The sequence below is a fragment of the Cariama cristata genome, unplaced genomic scaffold (genome assembly GCF_000690535.1).
Source record: "Cariama cristata isolate BGI_N322 unplaced genomic scaffold, ASM69053v1 scaffold14574, whole genome shotgun sequence".
Lineage (NCBI taxonomy): Eukaryota > Metazoa > Chordata > Aves > Cariamiformes > Cariamidae > Cariama > Cariama cristata.
In genome coordinates this window covers 5,362-23,736 of record NW_009612447.1, presented here as the reverse complement: position 1 = coordinate 23,736, position 18,375 = coordinate 5,362, and the positions used below count along the sequence as shown (strand labels likewise).

The following is an 18,375-nucleotide window of genomic DNA, read 5'->3' as shown; positions in this document are numbered from 1 at the left end:
GGCTGTTCCCAGGCTGTTTTTCCTCTTCATCATGGAATTTTTAATGGCCCTGCTGCCTCTCGGGAGGCATGCAAGGAAGAGTACCTCGGGGATCTCTTCCTTTTTTTACATGCCTATAATTACTCTCCTTTAAGAGCATAAAGCGTTTGCTAATCATGTCTTGTCTGTTAAGGTTTCGGCTTTACGATGCAGGCTGTTAAAAGCAAGCAAGTAGAGACTTGCACGAATAGCCCAAGTGATCCTTCCCCTCTTTCCCCCTCTGCTCATTTGCCTCTCTGGGAGAAAGGAGTGGTCTGAACAGAGTTTTCTTCTTGAACTCCTACTTGAGAGGATTTTGTACAGGCTCAAGCAGAATATCTTACTAGGTTTTGGTTATTCAATGGTTCTATCAGTGGGAAGACATTCAGGTTGTTGGTTGGTGGAATGGTATTCCCTTGAGGCAGAATAAGAGTTTCAGAAGAGCCTAGAGCCAATATTCCCTTCAATTTGATTTTGAATAGCAGATAGAATAAGAGAGGAAGGTAGAAGATAAATTGTCCCTAATGCCATTTATTGTTTGCCTAGCCTTGAAAATAGGGTTATGGATGAAAAACGCAATTAAATGGTCCAACGGGAGGTCATAGGAAAAGTGGATCTCAGGTGGCAAGTAGATGTTGAAGGTGGAGATTTGAAGAATTGTGTTAGAGGCACCTTTGAACTGTATAGATGAATTGAAGAAAATCGCTTTGCATGTACTCTCAGTTAATATGAACTGTAAACTTAGAGTTTAATTGGGTTTAGAAGCAAGTCTCATCTCGCCTGGAACATGGGCTAAAGATCTAAAGAGGTGAGTGATCATCTCCTCGTAAACTGGCAGTTGCTCCATACCCTGGATTTGGTGGTGCTGTTAGGTGAAAAGGTTTGGATGTCTCTAATTCTAGTTCTAGCTCTAGAAATATGCTTGTCAAAGTAAATCTTGTTCTTTCCTTTCTGTATCTGTGCAGAGGTCCTGACATTTCTGCTTCTTACCCAAGCATGTGGAAGTACAAGGATTGCCTGCAATGTCAAGCCTTGCCTGAGGCAGGTGAAGGAGTGAACGAATGTTCACAATTTCACGCTTTCCCACTTGACCAGGACAGTATCCAGTGCATTCCAGGCAACCTATCCACACATCTTCATCTTCCTGGAATTGTCTTTATGTAAAAAATGTCTGTGGTCAACTGCTTTAGGCATCTTTCTCCCTAGTTTTTTTAAACTCTTTTTCCATTTAGCTGGAGCACTTTCATGTCTTCCTTTGCTAAAGCCTGACTAATATTCCAGTTGGGGATGTAACTGAATTCTTCTGACAGGCATGCAATGAACAGCAGCTATCAACCTAGTGTCACATGCAGCTGTCTGAGGCCTAATGCTCCCATTTTGGTGAATCTTAATTCTCTGCAGTGAAAAATAAATTCCCCTTGGCTTCAGAATTTTGTTTACTTGCTATTGCTTTCTTTGCCTATAAAGCATGTTGCCATTATCAAATCTGTGTACTCAGCAGGTCTGGCAAATATTAGGACTCTTTATGGCACAGATATCATGTGATTCAGTATGAAAATAGAGAATGCAATATATGGGATCACATCATGTCTGCTTAGAATGCTTACATGGAAAACCAAAAGAGAAGGCTTTCACTTGCATTTGCCACACACAGACTTTTAGGAGTGGAATTTCTACCTCATTAGAACGCTTACTTGGGGAAGAGACTGCTGCTGCATGAAGACCTGTGAGATTCAGATGATTTAACAAGTGAGCTGATCTGCTAGTGATTTTAGGATCTGAAGATGTGCTCTAGAAGCTCTCCTGTGAGGCTCTGCAGGGTGGAGGAGACTCTGCTACGCACAGGAAATATCTACAGTGTGATGCAATAGCAAGAACCACTTGCATGCTTGGGAGCTTTGCATGCAGATTGGATGAGCAGCTTGTGTTGATTTACATGTATTTTGTGCAGATCAGACTTTGGTGCCCAGATGAGTCTATAGTCAAAGAGGAGGAAGAACTCTGCTTTTACTATTAATTTTGTGAAGCCACCATTAACAGCCTCAGGTAACACCTCAGGGCTTAGAGAAACAGCCTTTTATTTGACCTATGTTTGCTGGGAATATAGCATCACAACAGCAACAGCTGGGTTCTGTGGAGTTTTAATAGTAGTATCCTTGTTAGAGGCTGTCTATGTTGAACATTTACTTTAACATGAGGATAATGGCATCCCTCGTTTGTATGACAGTAGATTAATGGCTGCTTCTCACTTTCAGTACATAATCCAAGTGCTTTGCTTCCTCTAAGGATAGGATTAGAATAGAGATTGTCAGTAGAGAATCTGGATGATGTGAGGTTACAGTGAGAGGCGTATACCCCCAAGTGTGCGATGTGCCTTCTGCCTCCGAAAAGGCCACAGGCTGTCACAGTTAGCTCTGTAGGGTCTTCTTGGAGACCTCTGTTGTGAGACTAAGGTGGTTTTTTACCACAAATTTTGAGTGAGTGAACATCACTTTACAATCTAGACTTTTCTTCACAGATAATGAAGGTTTCAGAGGCCTGATGCTGTTCAGTAAAGTTCTTTGTGGATTGGTGTTTGCTTGTGCTCTGTATTGTCTCCCACAGATTGTACGGCCAATCCTAATTTTCTGTTGAAGCCTTGTGGTAGCTGTAAAATAGTGGCAAGCTCCTGTGACCCTATAGTCCAGCACATGATCACCTTGAACTGTAGGAGTGAGGTAGGAGTCAGGTGTATGCAATTAGAGTTCATTTAAAAAAAAAATCGTAGCATAAATATGTGGAAAAGAAATAAAAGGAAGCATTACTTCTGACACATTGGAGACAGCAATGAATCTCAAGCTTTCTGCATAGCAAAGCCCACTTTTTCTCCAGCATGACCTGCATGCAGAATCAGGTACCTTAAGAACTATATTAAAAGCAAGAGACAAATCCATATTTCCTGGATAATTCCTTTAGTTTGTGATTACAAAAAAAAAATCATCAACTGTCAGAAAGACACTGTAGGCTTTTTTCCATATTAAACCGTTTTTTTTTCTCTATACATACGTCATTTTTCATTCACTAATTCCTGGCAGTGAGGGGCTGCAGTGTGCGTTGGATATATTGCAGCCATCAGTGTAGCTGTACTTTGGATCCTGCTTTATCTCTCCAGGTGTGTTCTACTTTTTCTTTTCCCAGGTTTGAATTTCAGTCCTCTCTAGACCGTAAACTAGGCTTTCACATTAGTCTCTGATCACCTAGCAGATTCAACGGTGACTGAGCACTGCGTCTTTTCTTATGATCAACCAGCCATAGTCCAAAAGTAACCAGGCAATTATTTTCTCATTACTGTTTGTGCAACATTGAAGAAAGTATAGAAGCCTAGCAGAAGAGATTGAAAACCAGTAAGGACAGAGTAAGTACCATTCTAGTTTCTCCGTTTAGGCCCAGATGTTTCATCGCACAAAGCTCTGTGCCTCAGACTTCTTCACAGTAGGGCTTCTGACAATGCACAAATGTGCATTTTCCATCAGCCTTTCCTCTCAGACCTGTTCTATTTTACTTCAGAGTAATTTTTAAACTGGTCAGAAGAGTTGTTAAAATTCAACTTTGGCAGAAAAACTAATTCATGGTTGCAGCCTGTCAGTGAGATTTTCACAATTTATAGTTCAGCCTGTCCACTGCAATGTTGTGTGCTGTGCATACCCATGGCCTGACTTTCCTGGTGGTGGTGTTTCTAGGAGTCTGCTGTTAAACTGGGATTCACCAGTTCTATTCTCTTACTGATATAGCACCTGTATGCGAGCTTGTGATTAGAAATCTACTTTTCAAAGTGTGGTATCTAGCAAAAAATGCGTATTTCATAAATTACAGCTCAGACACCCTTTCTGTCCATGTCTTAATGAAGACTATCATCCCTGTGTGGATTCTTCTGCTCTTCTCTGTCCCAAGGTACCTACCACCTGGAGATTCCCTGTATGCAGATTTATGGTGTCTGTAAAGTGCACCAGCCACTTGAAACTGACACTTTTACCACCAGGTCAGTCAGAGCCAGTGAGTAATCGATAGATTCCTGATTTACTAACTGAAGTGTGGCTGATCAATAAGGGATAAACCTGAATGAAATACATGTTACAGAGACAATTTATGACCTGTGAGCCTTTGTGTGCTAGAGGCAGGGCTGCTCGGTGCAGCATCCTTGCTATTAGTCTCCAGCTGGAGTATGATTTGCCTTTACTTTCACTACAAGAAGGGATTTTGAGATTCTCATATTCTGTTTTCATTTTTCTTTTTATTTTTTACCCCTGTGTAATCGTGAGGTAAAGGTAGATGTGGTTTGAGCATGGAGCTGAGAGCCGGGAGCTCTTATTAGAAATTTAGCTGTAACATTTGTGAACTGAGAAAAATTGCATAAAGTCTCTTGGAAATGATAGTGCATACCTCTTTCCTAGTCCATAGTGATTCTCCACTAAGGATCAACTGGCTAATGTTGGTGTAAGTTCATAAAATTAAAAAGGGAACCTTATTATTATTATTATTATTATTATGTGATGAAATGAGTTGGATTATTATATATAATTATGTAGTCATCTAGTTAGTAATCTAATACTGTGTCACTGATGCAAAATAAAAAACTGAAGTTTCACTTGATTGAGATTATCTTTTCCTTGGGCTATGTGTGCCTAGATGTACAAAAGCAGTTTTCAGCATATGCGAAGTCACTTAGAGGTTAGTCATTTCTGTGTACAAACACAAGATTTGAATATGCAGTCTATAGGTGTGCTGGTATTTTTGAAAGCCTTTAGTTCATGTTTTCAGGAGACTTCTGTCTGGTTATATCAATATGCGTTCCCAGATTTGAAAAATTGGCTGTCAGTGAAACTTAGCACAATTTAAAAAATTTGGAAACTATTCCTTAATGTCAGATTTAGATGACAGATCTTGGAGACTTCTTGTAGAACTGTTTAATTTTAGTTGAGAAGAAAGAATGGTAGATATTTCTTTCTTATTTTGTGGTTGTGCATTTGTTACAGGTAAGTAGGTAGACCCAGCAGCATTCAGACAATTTATAGTCTTGGCTGGTATAGGAAATTTTTTGTGCTCCCTATACTGTTCTGTCTAGCTACAACAGCACACTTTGGTTTTGCATAAATTCAGCATCTAAAATTGTATATACTATAAATATGCTGCCTGGTTTTGGTTTTTTTTTGGAAATAGATTTTGGCATGGAAATACAAAGCCATGGAATTTTCCTTTTGATATCTGTGAAAGATTTTAGTGCTTGATAAATGTGTGTGTTAAACTTTCAGGATTTTTTTTAAATCAAAATAACAAGCTTTTGAAGACACAAAAGATTTTCATCACTTATTCATCAAAATGTATATGGTTCCAATCTTTATGGCATATAAGCACTACACAATCTTTAATGGCTTTTATTTAAACAGTAGTTCTGCATTTTGTGTGTTAGATCTGATGCAGAGGGTGACCAAGGAACTTGCCAAAGAAACTGTTATCTCAGACAAAGCAGGGATTTGAACCCAACGTCATTGCTAAATTACGCATTTGTGTTCATTATGGATTGTATTTAAGAAAGTTCTCTGGTCTGTTGCCAGGACTGTCTTTTCTGAATTAAACTTCTCTTCTTCCTACATCTAGAACTTGGAGGAGTGCTCAGTTCAAGTCAGTCCCAATAATGTGGGTTTCTTCATAACTGGGAAATGGTTAAACTGAAGTAGTATTCAGTAGGCTTCAGACTTAACAGTTGATATGACCAGGACTGTGTTACCATAAGCAAGGCTGTGTTACCATAAGCCAGACTCAGCTGTTTTCACAGCATCTTGATAAGGAAATGATAATTTTGAAAATGCATGAGACAGTTTTGCATTCCTAACTTTATGAACTTGCTACTGTAGTGGAAACAATATGCATGGACATTTGGAATATAGGTACATTCTAAGATGACTCTACAGTACTAAATAGGTTGCAAAATAATTTCTGATTAAGGGAGCAAATACGCAATTTTTTTTTAAAGAGAATCTTGCAGACATTTGTTATGCTTTTATAGAAGTAATGGTATGACGTGTGTCATATCGCTGCTTGATCACATCTTTACTTATGCAAAGAGGTATTTTAAAGTTAATACAAAACCAGATCCTTTCAAGGCTAAGAAATAATTATTCTTCTGAGCTGTTCATGTGCATGAGCTCTTAAAAGAAGTGGGAGCATAATGGTATATTTACGAAGAATGTGAGCAAAGCTTCCCTGGGAAGCTTTTGATTTGTGCTGCCTACTCGTTAAGAGACTGATGGGAAGGTGGGAGTTGGAGAGTGATTGGCCAGAGTCTTACAGGAAGGTGATACTGGAACACAGTTTAATTTGTTTTAATTTCTCTGTAGGCAAGCAAATGTACACCTGGGACCACCATGCTCAAGGGACATCAAGAGGAAACGGAAGCCAGCTGCAGCCTCCGTGTCCAGCCCAACATCAGGTAACCTGGGTTTATCTGTGTGCCAGCATTTCTAAAGTCGTGTCCCTCTTGAGCAAAGAGCCAGAGTCACTTGAAACTAATGAAACGTGTGTGTGAGAGGCAACATGTGAGAAGGAATATCATGTGGTTTTGCGTGGCATCAAAAGCTGCCTACTAAATAAATCTTTGATGATGCAGCTATGGCAAGTTAATGTAATTTACAGTGCTTCACTGTACAGCATGTAATAGTCTGTTTTTTCATAAGATGTTATTTCCACTCTTCCTAAATTATGCAGTACATGGTAATAAGGAGGTGATCAATATACACAGTGTGTTCCATCAGTGTTGGGCTGACGTTAGCTGGTGTCTCTGGTGCCCTTTTACAGGGTGTTTCTAGACACTTTCACAGGAGCAGAAATCTGGCAATTTTTATATCATGACTGAGTGAGACCATCTATTCCCTGCGAGTTGTCTTACTCTTGTGGATGAAAATAGTCACTTTTTTCTTTTTCTTGCTCTGGGGATGTAGTGATTAAAATACTGGTTTATTTTCATGTGGCATATTTCTGGAATGTGATTGATTACTCATCAGAATCTGAAAAAGTTTTAATCTGCAGAACACAGAGGGGTTTAGGAGACTTCTTTCTGGCCTCTCACCCTACCCTCTCTTGAAATATTTTGCCTACTATCAAGTGACCCATGTTCTTCCAATTAGCTTATTAAAAAACTATTGTTGTAATCCAGTAACAAGGTGGTGGGAAAACTGGTGATGTGAAAACAGTGGGGAAGACCAAAGGAACCGATGATGAATCGAGGAATGAAGTTTGTGTTTTTTCCTTAGGCTGGTGGATAGACAGTAGAATAAGGAAGTAGGGAAGAAAATTTTGCTAGCTCTCCAGGTCACAGATCTGGATTACAGACTGTCTGAAAGGTTCTGTATTAAAAAAAGAAGATGAAAGAACATTAAATTAATAATCTGTTGCTCAGCAAAAGCTTCATCGATTGTTGACTGTTTATTTGGGAGATTTTTTTTCCTGGCTTTTGAGTATTCCATGCTAGGATATTCAAACTTCTGTAGTGAAAGGGTTGATAAAATCATGTATCTGTAGCCACAGAATTTTAGTTCTGGGATACTAGGTTTTCTTGGTATGAATGCTAGTTTCTCACTGTTCCCTGTTACCTGCCCATTTGTTTACTGTTCAGAGTGTATTCTGTACTGCATTGCTGGTCACTTTCTATAGAGTGAGCTTATATTTCTATGCCTTCATGTTCCAAAATATTATGTAAATTGTACTTGCCTGACTAGGCAAATGTATAGTGAACATTTTTTGAAGAGTTGAATCTGCATCTGGAGTGGAACTCAGCACTGGAAAATAGCACAGAGGTTTGAAAGGCTGGGTTTTTTTAGGGTTAAGGGAGAGAAAATTAGCGTATGTATTACAAATAAGGAAGGAGAGTGTAGTTAGTGGAATCCGGACAGGATGCTTGTGCTGATCATCAAGAGAGAAGTGCTGCAGGATCTTTAATGGCCAGAAATGGTAAAGATCTCTTCCTTAGACCCTGTTTAGAAATATTCCCAGCAAAGTTAATAGCTGTGGGCAGGATTTGCTGCAGTACCTACTTGCAAAAAGAAATTTTTATGATTGGGTAACTGGAGCTGTGTCCTAGCTGACTTTCTACACCAGTCTCCCAATTGCAGCTGGAACACAGCCTGGGCATGTAACTTGGAAACTTCTGAAATCTGGTATTATTTCTGTCAAAGGTGATCTGACTGTGGAATTACTAATGCCAGTAGAAATATGTAGGATTACTCTGAAATAATGTAGAATTAACTGAAGACTTATGCTTGTTAGACATTGAGATAGATACAGATTTTTCTCCCTTGCCATGCATCTACTCACCCCTACATAAATATCTTATACTGAGGTTCCCCTGAACCTGAGGAATCATGGCAGCCTCATTTTCTCACTACAGAGGCTTTTTATGTTTGTGGTGTTTTATTACTTCTGCAAAAGATGAAACACGGGTGAATGAGAATGCAGGCCCATGCCTGTCACTGCAGGCACACAGAGTGCTGGATTTCTTCACCTTTAAACAGATCCTTAGCTGAGTCCAACTGCTCTCGTCTCACTTGTTGACCAGGTCCTGCTTCAGTGATCTCCTTTTTTGCAACCTGAGTGCCCTATGGAGGTGAAGGACACAGCCTGAGCTGGCTCCATCAGTCAGCAGAACAAATGGGCTTGCTCTGCCGAACATCGGGCCATCTCGGATTCCACCTCTTTTATAGAGATGAGTGATGAAGAGGGGCTCGTTCCACTTTGCCGCTGTATTAATACACATCAGGGGCCAGCTCCCGGCACTAAATCACGCTACTGCATACATCTGTTATCGGACTTCTCACCAGTGTGATGAACAAGACTGCAGATAGAGGCTTCCTCATGTCATTCTTTATAGGATTTTCCTAAAAGAATAAATAGCTCAAATCTCTGCCAACACTCTCCCCTGTCATTGTGATGAATTTAGCTTCTTTCTTAAACACGCAGCTACAAATCTTCCCCTGTCGCGTCACCTCCGCACCATCCACAGAAAGTTTTGAGTTGAATTTGGCTGAAATCAGAAGACGCTAATAAAAGGCATATGAGATGTGGATCCATTCTAGCTGCAGGAATGAGAAGGGAGCTAGAGATATGTTTATTTGGGAGCAAGCAAACTAAGTTTATTCCATGTCTTCTCATGCACTTTTATGAATATGAGTATTTATGGGTTCTGGTAAAGCATCTTTTGTCAGAAACCCTTGTATGAACATCAAAAAACATGCATTACTGTAGCAGAAGTGCCTAGGTCTCTACTGTATTGTTACAGCATTAAACTTCTGGTATTAGTCTTGCCCTTTGTCCTGATTTGACCCAGCCTTAAATGGTGATACCCTGTGAGGCTAACTGGCCTAAATACCGTAACTGACATAGCTGTTAAAGAACAGCATTTTGGAAAAAGGCCTGACTGTTGAGAGCAACAAAAAGCGGGTAGAAAATTCAGAATTCATTTGCACTTCAGGAAGTGACTTATCAAAATAAAGTTGGGCAAACTTATGCAAACGTTTAGAAAGACTGAAAATTAAACTTAGTGCTTTCCACACTATACAGTTGAGCAGTGTGTGAGCCCTAAAGCACGAGACTTTCACCAGGTAAGAACAAAAGGCTGGCTGGCATATTTTGGCAGTAGAATAAGGAAATCTGGAGGAAGTAAGACTGGCTGTACTGGATTAGATCAGAAGTTCATCCAACTGAGTGACCAACAGCCAGTGCCTAGGGAAGAAGAAAGTCTGTAGTGATAAACACCCTTTGAACTTTCAGTAATCTAAGACTTAGGGGCTTCAGAAGGCATGGATAGGGTCCCTGTGTTTACTTTCTCTTGCAGTGCAATAGATGTGGAATAATGTCCTCAGTGGCACAGTAGACCTCATCTGAGAAATACTGTACAAAATGTTATTCTCATGGTAGTTATTCTCTGGTTTGAAAGGGATCTGGTGAAGACTGTCATGTCTGTCTTCTGTTTGTCAGAATAGGCCACAAGGATAGATGCTTCTGAAATAAATAGCGAACAGTTGTCCAGCTTTACATTGATGTTTTTAATGTTTGTGGTCCAGTCCCCTATATATGTAGTAGTACACATGGTAACTGGCATCCTGTTCAGGTATTATAGTGAGTCTGGGGTAAAAATCTGCATAAACAGATTTTTGTCTGCCTTGGCATGTATTCACACTTGGCTTGTGAAAAATAATAATTTCTAAAAGGTACCAGTTAGCAGCCTCTGAAACTGCTTATCAGAGAACAGTCTGAGTAGTAGCAATTTGGTGAATTTTCCTTCTCCTATTTCTTGCTAATGCATTCACTCTTTGTCATGGTGTGATGGTACCCAGCAGCAAGAAGCCTGTTTCAGTCCTTTGCGTTTTTTCTTTTTATGAGCGAAGATGGAGAGCCTGAGGGGGGAGGCTGCTATTGAGGGGCCCGTAGTGTAGTATTGGTGGTGATTATTGGTTTAAAGACTTTGACTTACTTTTTTTTTTGCATGTTTCATATGACCTTCAGATGGAGCAAGTTGACGGGCTAGAGGTAAAATACGCAATGTGCTGTTATCAGCTGTATTGTGGTTGTATGGCAGTGACTCACTGTTTTGGATTTACAGAAGCAGGATTGTTTGGGTTCCAGATCTACTCAGTGTGGAACCTCAAGCATTGAACTATCTTTTTATTTGAACTTCAAAGAAATCAGTCCTCTAGTTGAGGCTTGTTATGACCTCTCTATCCTTCATCCACTACAGAGCAGCAGACGCAACTTGTAATAAAAACACATGAACAACTATTATCTGTTGTCAGAATACAATGAAAAAGAGATGTGTTTTGTACTGAAGCAGTTTAAAAAAATTCCTGTTGCCCCAAAGACTCCTGTGGCAATTACTTTTCATCCTGCCCTGTTCTGCTTGTGAGGATTGAGTGATTCAGGGTACCGAGAATGGGAGTAAACTCTAATATCTCTAGGTTTCTAACAATCCTTCTGGAAACTTGGGTGAATGTTGGGTTGAGCTATGGATCTGCAAATCTCTCTTACTAATTATAGCCTGTCCAATTTTGAAGCAGTGGTTGTATTGAGAAAATGAGAATGGATTCCAACCTAGCTTAGCATGTAGCTTGTTGTTATAATATGCTGATTTAACATACTGGATATATGTGGAGGTTCATAGTACTGCCTTTACTGGGTAAGGAGGAGAGGTATATTTTCCTCTTTAACTGAGGTTTGCAACCTGAAATTTGCCAAGCCTTCAGAGACTTTGAAATTCTCAGATACAGGGTTAATTGAGTCTTTGTGAAGAGATCAAGGTATCTTCAGTTGAATGATTATGAATTGATTCAGTTTAAGTATGGGACAGCTAAAGCTCTTGATTTTTCATCAGGAACTTTGACTAAGGCAACTAGTTAGTGGACTGGGAACTTGATGTTCTGAATGTGAGGATCGTTATCAAAAACCTGTATTTCAAAGGAATTTGGCAGGGGAACTTGTAGGAACTCTGTAAATAACACCTTCGTATAAGAAATTATATATATGAGGCGTTTGCCATGAAGTCACTTGTTCTAACTTTATTTTCTATTGCCCTTTCCTACTCTCTTCCTCTTCCCCCCTTTTCCTGCAATTTTTTATTCCAGCAACTTTATCTGTTCACATGGATGCAGCAGAGTCAGAGCTACCAGCAACACCATCCCCGAGATCCCAGAACTCTGAGTGGACAGGGAAAACACCAGCAACTGAGAAAGCCACTACTGCTGCCTCCAGTAACTTTTTTAAAATGCCACCAGAGAAGAGCCCTGGATACAGCTAAAAGGAAGCATTGCAACTATAAAAGCTTGCTGGAATTTGGAAGTGTTTGACTCTGGTGTGTGTCTTCACCAAACATCTTGTTTGGCAGTAGTGATATCTTCAGTATTGGTGCGTGATGAGTGCCATCATCCAGACTGGTCTGTGTGCCCCACATACCTACATCATGTTTGTGAATCTATGTTTAAAAAAAGGTAATCAGTGTTGGGACCGCAGTGGCTTTTAAAAACGTTCTTGCTATTGCTGTATTTATTATGCATTCATTTTTTTTTCCCTGATGCCAGCTTATGTATGCTGGGTCATGTACAGATTCTTTTCGGTTTTCAGATCTTTATTCACCCCCTGGACACGTTGCTTGTTTGTGCATTTGGCATTTTTGGGGTGAAAGTCCCACTGCCACTCAGGGAGGCAAAAGGCTCCCCCTGCTTTCTTCCAGGCCAGAAGGATTTCTTGGCTGGGGAATGAGGAGGGAATGCAAAACAATTTGAAACATGGAACCTGAATTCTGTATTAGCAGAATGTTTTCAGGCTATGTGCTAATGGACCCGAGTCACGTTGCTTCTAGTGAAGCAGATACGGTGCTTGTCCATTCAGAAATTGCCATTGGCTCACTGGCAGCATGGTCCAGTAGACCTTTTCGTGCACCCTTGTTCTGAACATCTTTTAGTCTTGCTGGTGTATTGCATGTTCTTTCCTAAATATCCTACTGGATAAGGATTTGGGAGAACTACTTGGACGTAAATGTGCAAACTGGTGTCCTGGAAAGGAACCTGGTCCCTTGAATATCCTTGGAGTATGATAGAGGATATACGAAACTTCTATTTCTTGGTGTATAAATTAAAAAAATGACTGTTAGCATTTCTAAAGGATGCTTGCCATTGAAGTTAATATGCCATTGAACAAAAAAGCCATTCAAGGTATCACCTGAGTTCAGAGCATTCTGGGTATTGATCAGATCGCTTCTGTCTCATGTTTTCCTTCTCTTCAAAAAGTATTGTCTGCTATAGCTACTGGAGGTGTCTCCACCTACTGATGATTGTACTTTACTCTAGCGTACACTAAAGAGATTCTCTTCTCTTCACAGCACTTCCATTTCATCCCTTATTACCTTCTGTGTTGCAGAATGTATGGATAGTTATCTCTTCCCTCTCTTTTCTTGAATTCTTGATCACACTCCACTTACTTTTCTTGAATTACTCTGTCTGGAGCATATTTTGGCCTATGTTTTTAGAATATATACTGCATAACATGTGTCAAGGAACAGGGGGTCGCACAGCTTCTTAAGTCCTTTAAAAATAGTATATATTTGTATGCATAGAACTCTTTTCACTTTCCTCACTGGGTGGAGCTTTCAGACAGGACCTTTTAAGCTTGTAAAATTCATTTTGAATGTGGAGGTGCAGTGAGCACTCTTAAGTAGATAACAAAACTTGCATGTTTTTAGTGGTTTTGCAGTGTTCTGCTCTCCCTTATAAATCAAATAGCTGAGGGACAGGTTTAATTGTGAGGATATAAAGCGGTGATTTATATTTAACTCTGTATTAAAATGTTAAATGGTCATAGCATACACAAAACAAAAATTGAATGACTAACTAAATCATGATTGACAAATACAGATATACTACAGACACACTGTCCGTGTCTGATTCCCCTAATACCTACTTATTCTTGGGGAGACATTGAAATTGGATTTATATTTCACAACCCAAGCTAACTGTCAGATCTGTCATTGTAAATCCCTCTCAAAACCTTTTTTTTTTTTTTTTTTTTGGTGGTGGTACATTTTAGAACTAATTAGAACAGGGGAAGCCTTTTTATCTTGCTGAAGGAGTACAGAGGTCAGTTTGGATTATGGGACAAGCTGTAAGTGTTTTGTGGAGAGAGGAGCATTCCTGTTTTAAAGTAGCCATTGGATTGTCTTTATTTTGTAGTTGTTTTGAGCAGTGGTGCTTAAGAGGTAGCACATGAAGTCTCAGCACTGGAGGGCCTGTAATCTAGAACATGCAAAGAGAAGGTGAACCTGAAGAGTAGTAGCTTGACTATCTAGTACTCATGAACACAGTGAAGAGGAAAGGTGATCAGATTCTCCTGACAACCTGCCGATAAATTTTAGAATTGGAAGCCTTGTAACCTAACTTGCAGGCTGTTTCAGTGACAGGGAGTGGTTCCCTAAGAGACCGTTTATGCAACTGAATGTTTTTAATCTCATGAATGATCCTCCACAACCTCTCTCGGTTTGAGTCTATTCAACAGACTTACTCAGATTACTGATCATTCAGCTAAAATTTTAAATTTTGGCCTCTGTGTTCCCCTTTTAAAAACAAATTCTGATGTATCTTGCTACATTCTGAGTATATTGTTCAGAGTAGTACTGTTTCTTCTGTGGTGTCAGGCCAGTTTTAAAACTTTTATGAGAGAGGTGTTTGAGGTGTTAGGGAATCAGGAGCCTTCATCTCGCTTATTGCGGGGGAGGTTGCCAGACTTCACATGGTTTTTCTTTGGGGGCAGGAAATATAACTTGACAGATTTTCCTATTGAGGTCAGGAGCACTGTTCATCTGGTTATGCCCTTACTTAGGTTGTAAGCTCCTAAGAGGTCTTTCTTGCCTTTAAAGGTTGAATGTACCTGTGTCGGTACTGAAGAGTAACTGTGGCATGCCTTGTCTTGGTAAGTCATACTTCCTGCCATGGCAACTTTCTGGAAGTGCCCGGAGACTGAAGTTGTTGCAACTGCCCTGTCTTTCCTGTTCTAGGTTAGAATCCATTTGCAGGTCAGTCAGACTGTCTACCAAATTTGATTCTTCTGAGTGGTAGACAAGCTAAATGAATCATATATCTTGTTAATCCAGGGTATTTATCAAAATTTATCTTCAGACTTCCGTAGCTTGATACAGATTTGACTATCTGCAGCATTCTTAGAGGAATGAATGAGGTGTATTGTGTTGTCTGTTTTCCTCTAAGGCAGATTCCTTAGAACTCACAATGTACTCACACAATACTCACAGTGAAGGACACAATGCTTCAGATGTTGATTGCTTGAGTAGAAAGGAATAATAACGTGCCTTGATTTGGTAGCTGTCCTACTAAGGCGGTCCTGTATGTGATTATTGCTTCAAAGATCCACAGCTCACTCATATTCCACTTCTTGTCCACCAGGACTCCTCAGTCTTTTTTCAGGTTTGTCTTCTCTCCTTGTCTCTTGGGAGACTTCAACTTCCGAGACACCAACTGGGAATACCATACTGCTGTGACAAACAAGTCTGGGAAATTCCTGAAGTATGTTGAAGATAGTTTCTTGTTACAAGTACTCAGTGAGGCAACTAGGAAAGGTGCCCTCCTAGACTTGTTATTTGTGAATAGAGAAGGACTTGTGGGAGATGTGATGGTAGGTAGACAGCTGGTCTTGGCCACAGGGATCACAAAATGGTTGAGTTAAAAATTTTTATGTAATGAGAAAAGTGATCAGCAGAGTTGCTACCCTTGATTTCAACAGAGCTAACTTTAAGCTACTCAGCAAGCTAGTTAGCAGTGTGTCCTGGGAATCTGCTTTTGAGGACTTAGGGGTCCATGAGTGCAGCTCAGTTTTTAAGAACCACCTTTTAAAAGCACAAGGCACTCCCTTTGTCTTGAAAGTCAAGCAAGCGGCACAGAAGACCAGTTTGGCTGAACAGGGAACTCCTCTTAGAACTCGGGAGGAAAAAAGAAATTGTATGATCTCTGGAAGTAAGGTCAGGCTTTGCAGGAAGATTCGAGAGCTGTGGTTCACATATGCAAGGAGAAGACACGAAAGGCCAAAGCTTAATTAGACTTCAAACTGGCCAGTGTTGTGTCAGACAACAAGAAAGGCTTTTTGAAGTATATTAATAGCAAGTTAAATTCTAAGGAAAACATTGGCCTGTTGCTTGTTGAAGCTGATCACCTGACAAATCGGGATGAAGAAAAAGAGGAGGCATTCAATGTTTTGGGGGTTTTTTTGCCTCAGTCTCTAATAATACTGACAGACCTTGGGCTGCCCGGTCCTCTGAGGTGGAGGACCATGACTACAGGAACAGTGACTTTCCATTTGTGGACACTGAAGTTGTAAGGGACCAGCTGTATCAGTTGAATGTTCCTAAGTCCATGAGGCCGGATGGGATTCATCTCGGAGTACGGAAGAAGCTAGCAGATGTTATGGCAGGATCCCTCTCAATCATCTACCAAAGGTCTTGGGAGTCTGGGAAGGTGCCTGCTGACTGGAAGCTAGCCAATGTTATTCTAATTTACAAGAAGGGCATGAGGGAAGACCCAAGAAACTACAGACCTGTTAGTCTAATCTCAGTGCCTGGAAAAATTGTGAAGATCATCACACTGGATGCTATTGAAAGATGTTTAAAGGACAATGCAATCATCAGGCACAGTCAACATGGGTTCACAAAGGGAAAGTCCTGTTTAACTAGTTTGATATCCTTCTATGATGAGATCACTGACCTAGGGGTGAAGGGGAGGTGGTGGATGTAGTTTTTCTGGATTTTAGTAAGACTTCTGGTACTGTCCCTCACAGCATCCTTCTGGACAAGTTGTCCAACCGTGAGATGAGCAGGTACATGGTGCGCTGGATGAAGAACTGGCGGAAGGGCAGAGCTCAAAGGGTCATAGGGAATGGGGCTACATCTGGCTGGTGACCAGTCACCAGTGATGTTCCTCAGGGTTCAATTCTAGGGACAGTTCTGTTCAATATTTTTATCAATTATTTGGATGCAGGAGTTGAATGCAACATTAACAAGTTTGCTGATGATACTAAACTGGGAAGTGCTGTTAACCCTTTCAAGGGACAAGAGGCCTTGCAGAGGGATCTAGATAGATTGGAGCATTGGACTATGATTAATGGCATGAAATTTAACAAGAACAAATGCCAGATTCTGCACCTGGGATGGAGTAATGCTGGACACAAGTATAAATTGGGAGAGGAGTGGCTGGAGATCAGCCCTGCAGAAAGGGATCTGGGGGTGCTGGTCGACAACAGGCTCAGGGTGAGTCGGCAGTGTGTCCTGGCAGCCCAGAGGGCAAACCGCATGCTGGGGTCCATCAAACATGGCATAACCAGCCGGTCAGAAGAGGTGATTATCCGGCTGTACTCAGTGTTGGTGTGGCCTCACACTGAGTACTGTGTGCAGTTCTCAGCCCCACAGTTTAAAAAGGATGTGAAGGTCCTTGAATGTGTCCAGAGGAGGGCAACAAAGCTGGTGAAAGGGCTGGAAGGCATGTCCCATGGGGAGTGGCTAAGGACTTTGGGTTTGTCTAGTTTGGAGAAAAGGAGGCTGAGGGGCGACCTCATTGCTCTCTACAGCTTCCTGAGGAGGGGACGTAGAGAGGGAGGTGCTGATCGTTTCTCCCTGGTATCCAGTGACCAGACACATTGGGAATGGTTCAAAGATGCACGAGGGGAGATTCAGACTTGACATTAGGAAACACTTTTATACAGTGAGAGTGGTCAAACACTGGAGCAGGCTTCCTAGAAAGGTGGTCGATGCCCTAAGCCTGTCAGTGTTTGAGGCACTTGAGCAATGCCCTTAATAATATACTTTAATTTTTGGTCAGCCCTAAAGTGGCCAGGCAGTTGAACTAAATGATTGTTGTAGGTCCCTTCCAGCTGAGTGATTCTGTTCTATTCATGAACTTAATGAAGTTTCTGTCTTTTCATTCCTCCAGTCTGTCAAGGTCTCTCTGGGTGGTACCCCCACCCTCCAGCATATCAGTGACTCCCCTCCCCAACAGGCCATTATTTCTGATCTTGTTGAGAGTATGTTGTGTCTCTTTGCACTGGATCACTAATGATCACTGAACAGTATTGATCCCAGTATTGTCTTCTGAGGCATGCTTTTCATAACTGCCCATCACGCAGATTTCAAACCGTTGATCATTGTTCTTTGAGCATGACAGTTCAGCGAGTTTCTCACTGACCTTTCTTACTGAATGGCATCCTGTCCATAGCTACTCCATTTGGCTATAAGGATGCTGTGAGAGACTGCATCAAGAGGCTTGCTGATGTTAATGTAAACAGCGTCCACTGCTCTCCACACATCCACAGAGCCTGTCATTTCATCATAGAAGACAGTCAGGTTCATAGACGTGATTTTCCCTCGTTTAATCTGGCTGCATGTTCCTAGTCACCTTCTTGTCCTTTGCGTGCCTGGAAATGGCTTCTAGAACTTGCTTCATAAAGCTATGAGGGACCAAGGTAGGGCTGACTAGCCTGTCATTCCCCAGATCCTCCTTCCTGCCTTTTTAGAAAGGTGACATGATACGCACCTGTTCCTGTCACTGGGGACCTCATGCCATTGCCACAATTTTTCATAGATGACAGAGACCAGTGTTATGATGACATACTTCTGCAAACAGGGCTTTATTTATGTACAGAGAAAAGATGGACACTCAGTGAAAGAGAAATAAAGAGCTGGGAGGAGCACATTTACTGGTAGTTGTTTGCACATTTCCAGTAGTTCCAGTGAGCTCTAGTGAGGCTTAATGTGCAGTTTGGTAGGTACTGGAGAAGTGCGAATTAAAA

General features: G+C 40.9%; 1 protein-coding gene across 2 annotated transcripts in view; it reads left to right on the top strand.

The window, feature by feature from the left end:
• GPATCH2L (G patch domain containing 2-like) overlaps positions 1 to 11,836 on the top strand; it is a 30,642-nt gene extending 18,806 nt beyond the window's left edge. For both annotated transcript variants that reach the window (XM_009698642.1, XM_009698643.1), the window contains exons 8-9: positions 6,393 to 6,484; positions 11,664 to 11,836. In XM_009698642.1, the coding sequence (XP_009696944.1) occupies positions 6,393 to 6,484; positions 11,664 to 11,836 (265 nt within the window). The remainder of the gene's footprint in view (positions 1 to 6,392; positions 6,485 to 11,663) is intronic.
• The last annotated feature ends 6,539 nt before the right edge of the window (positions 11,837 to 18,375 follow it).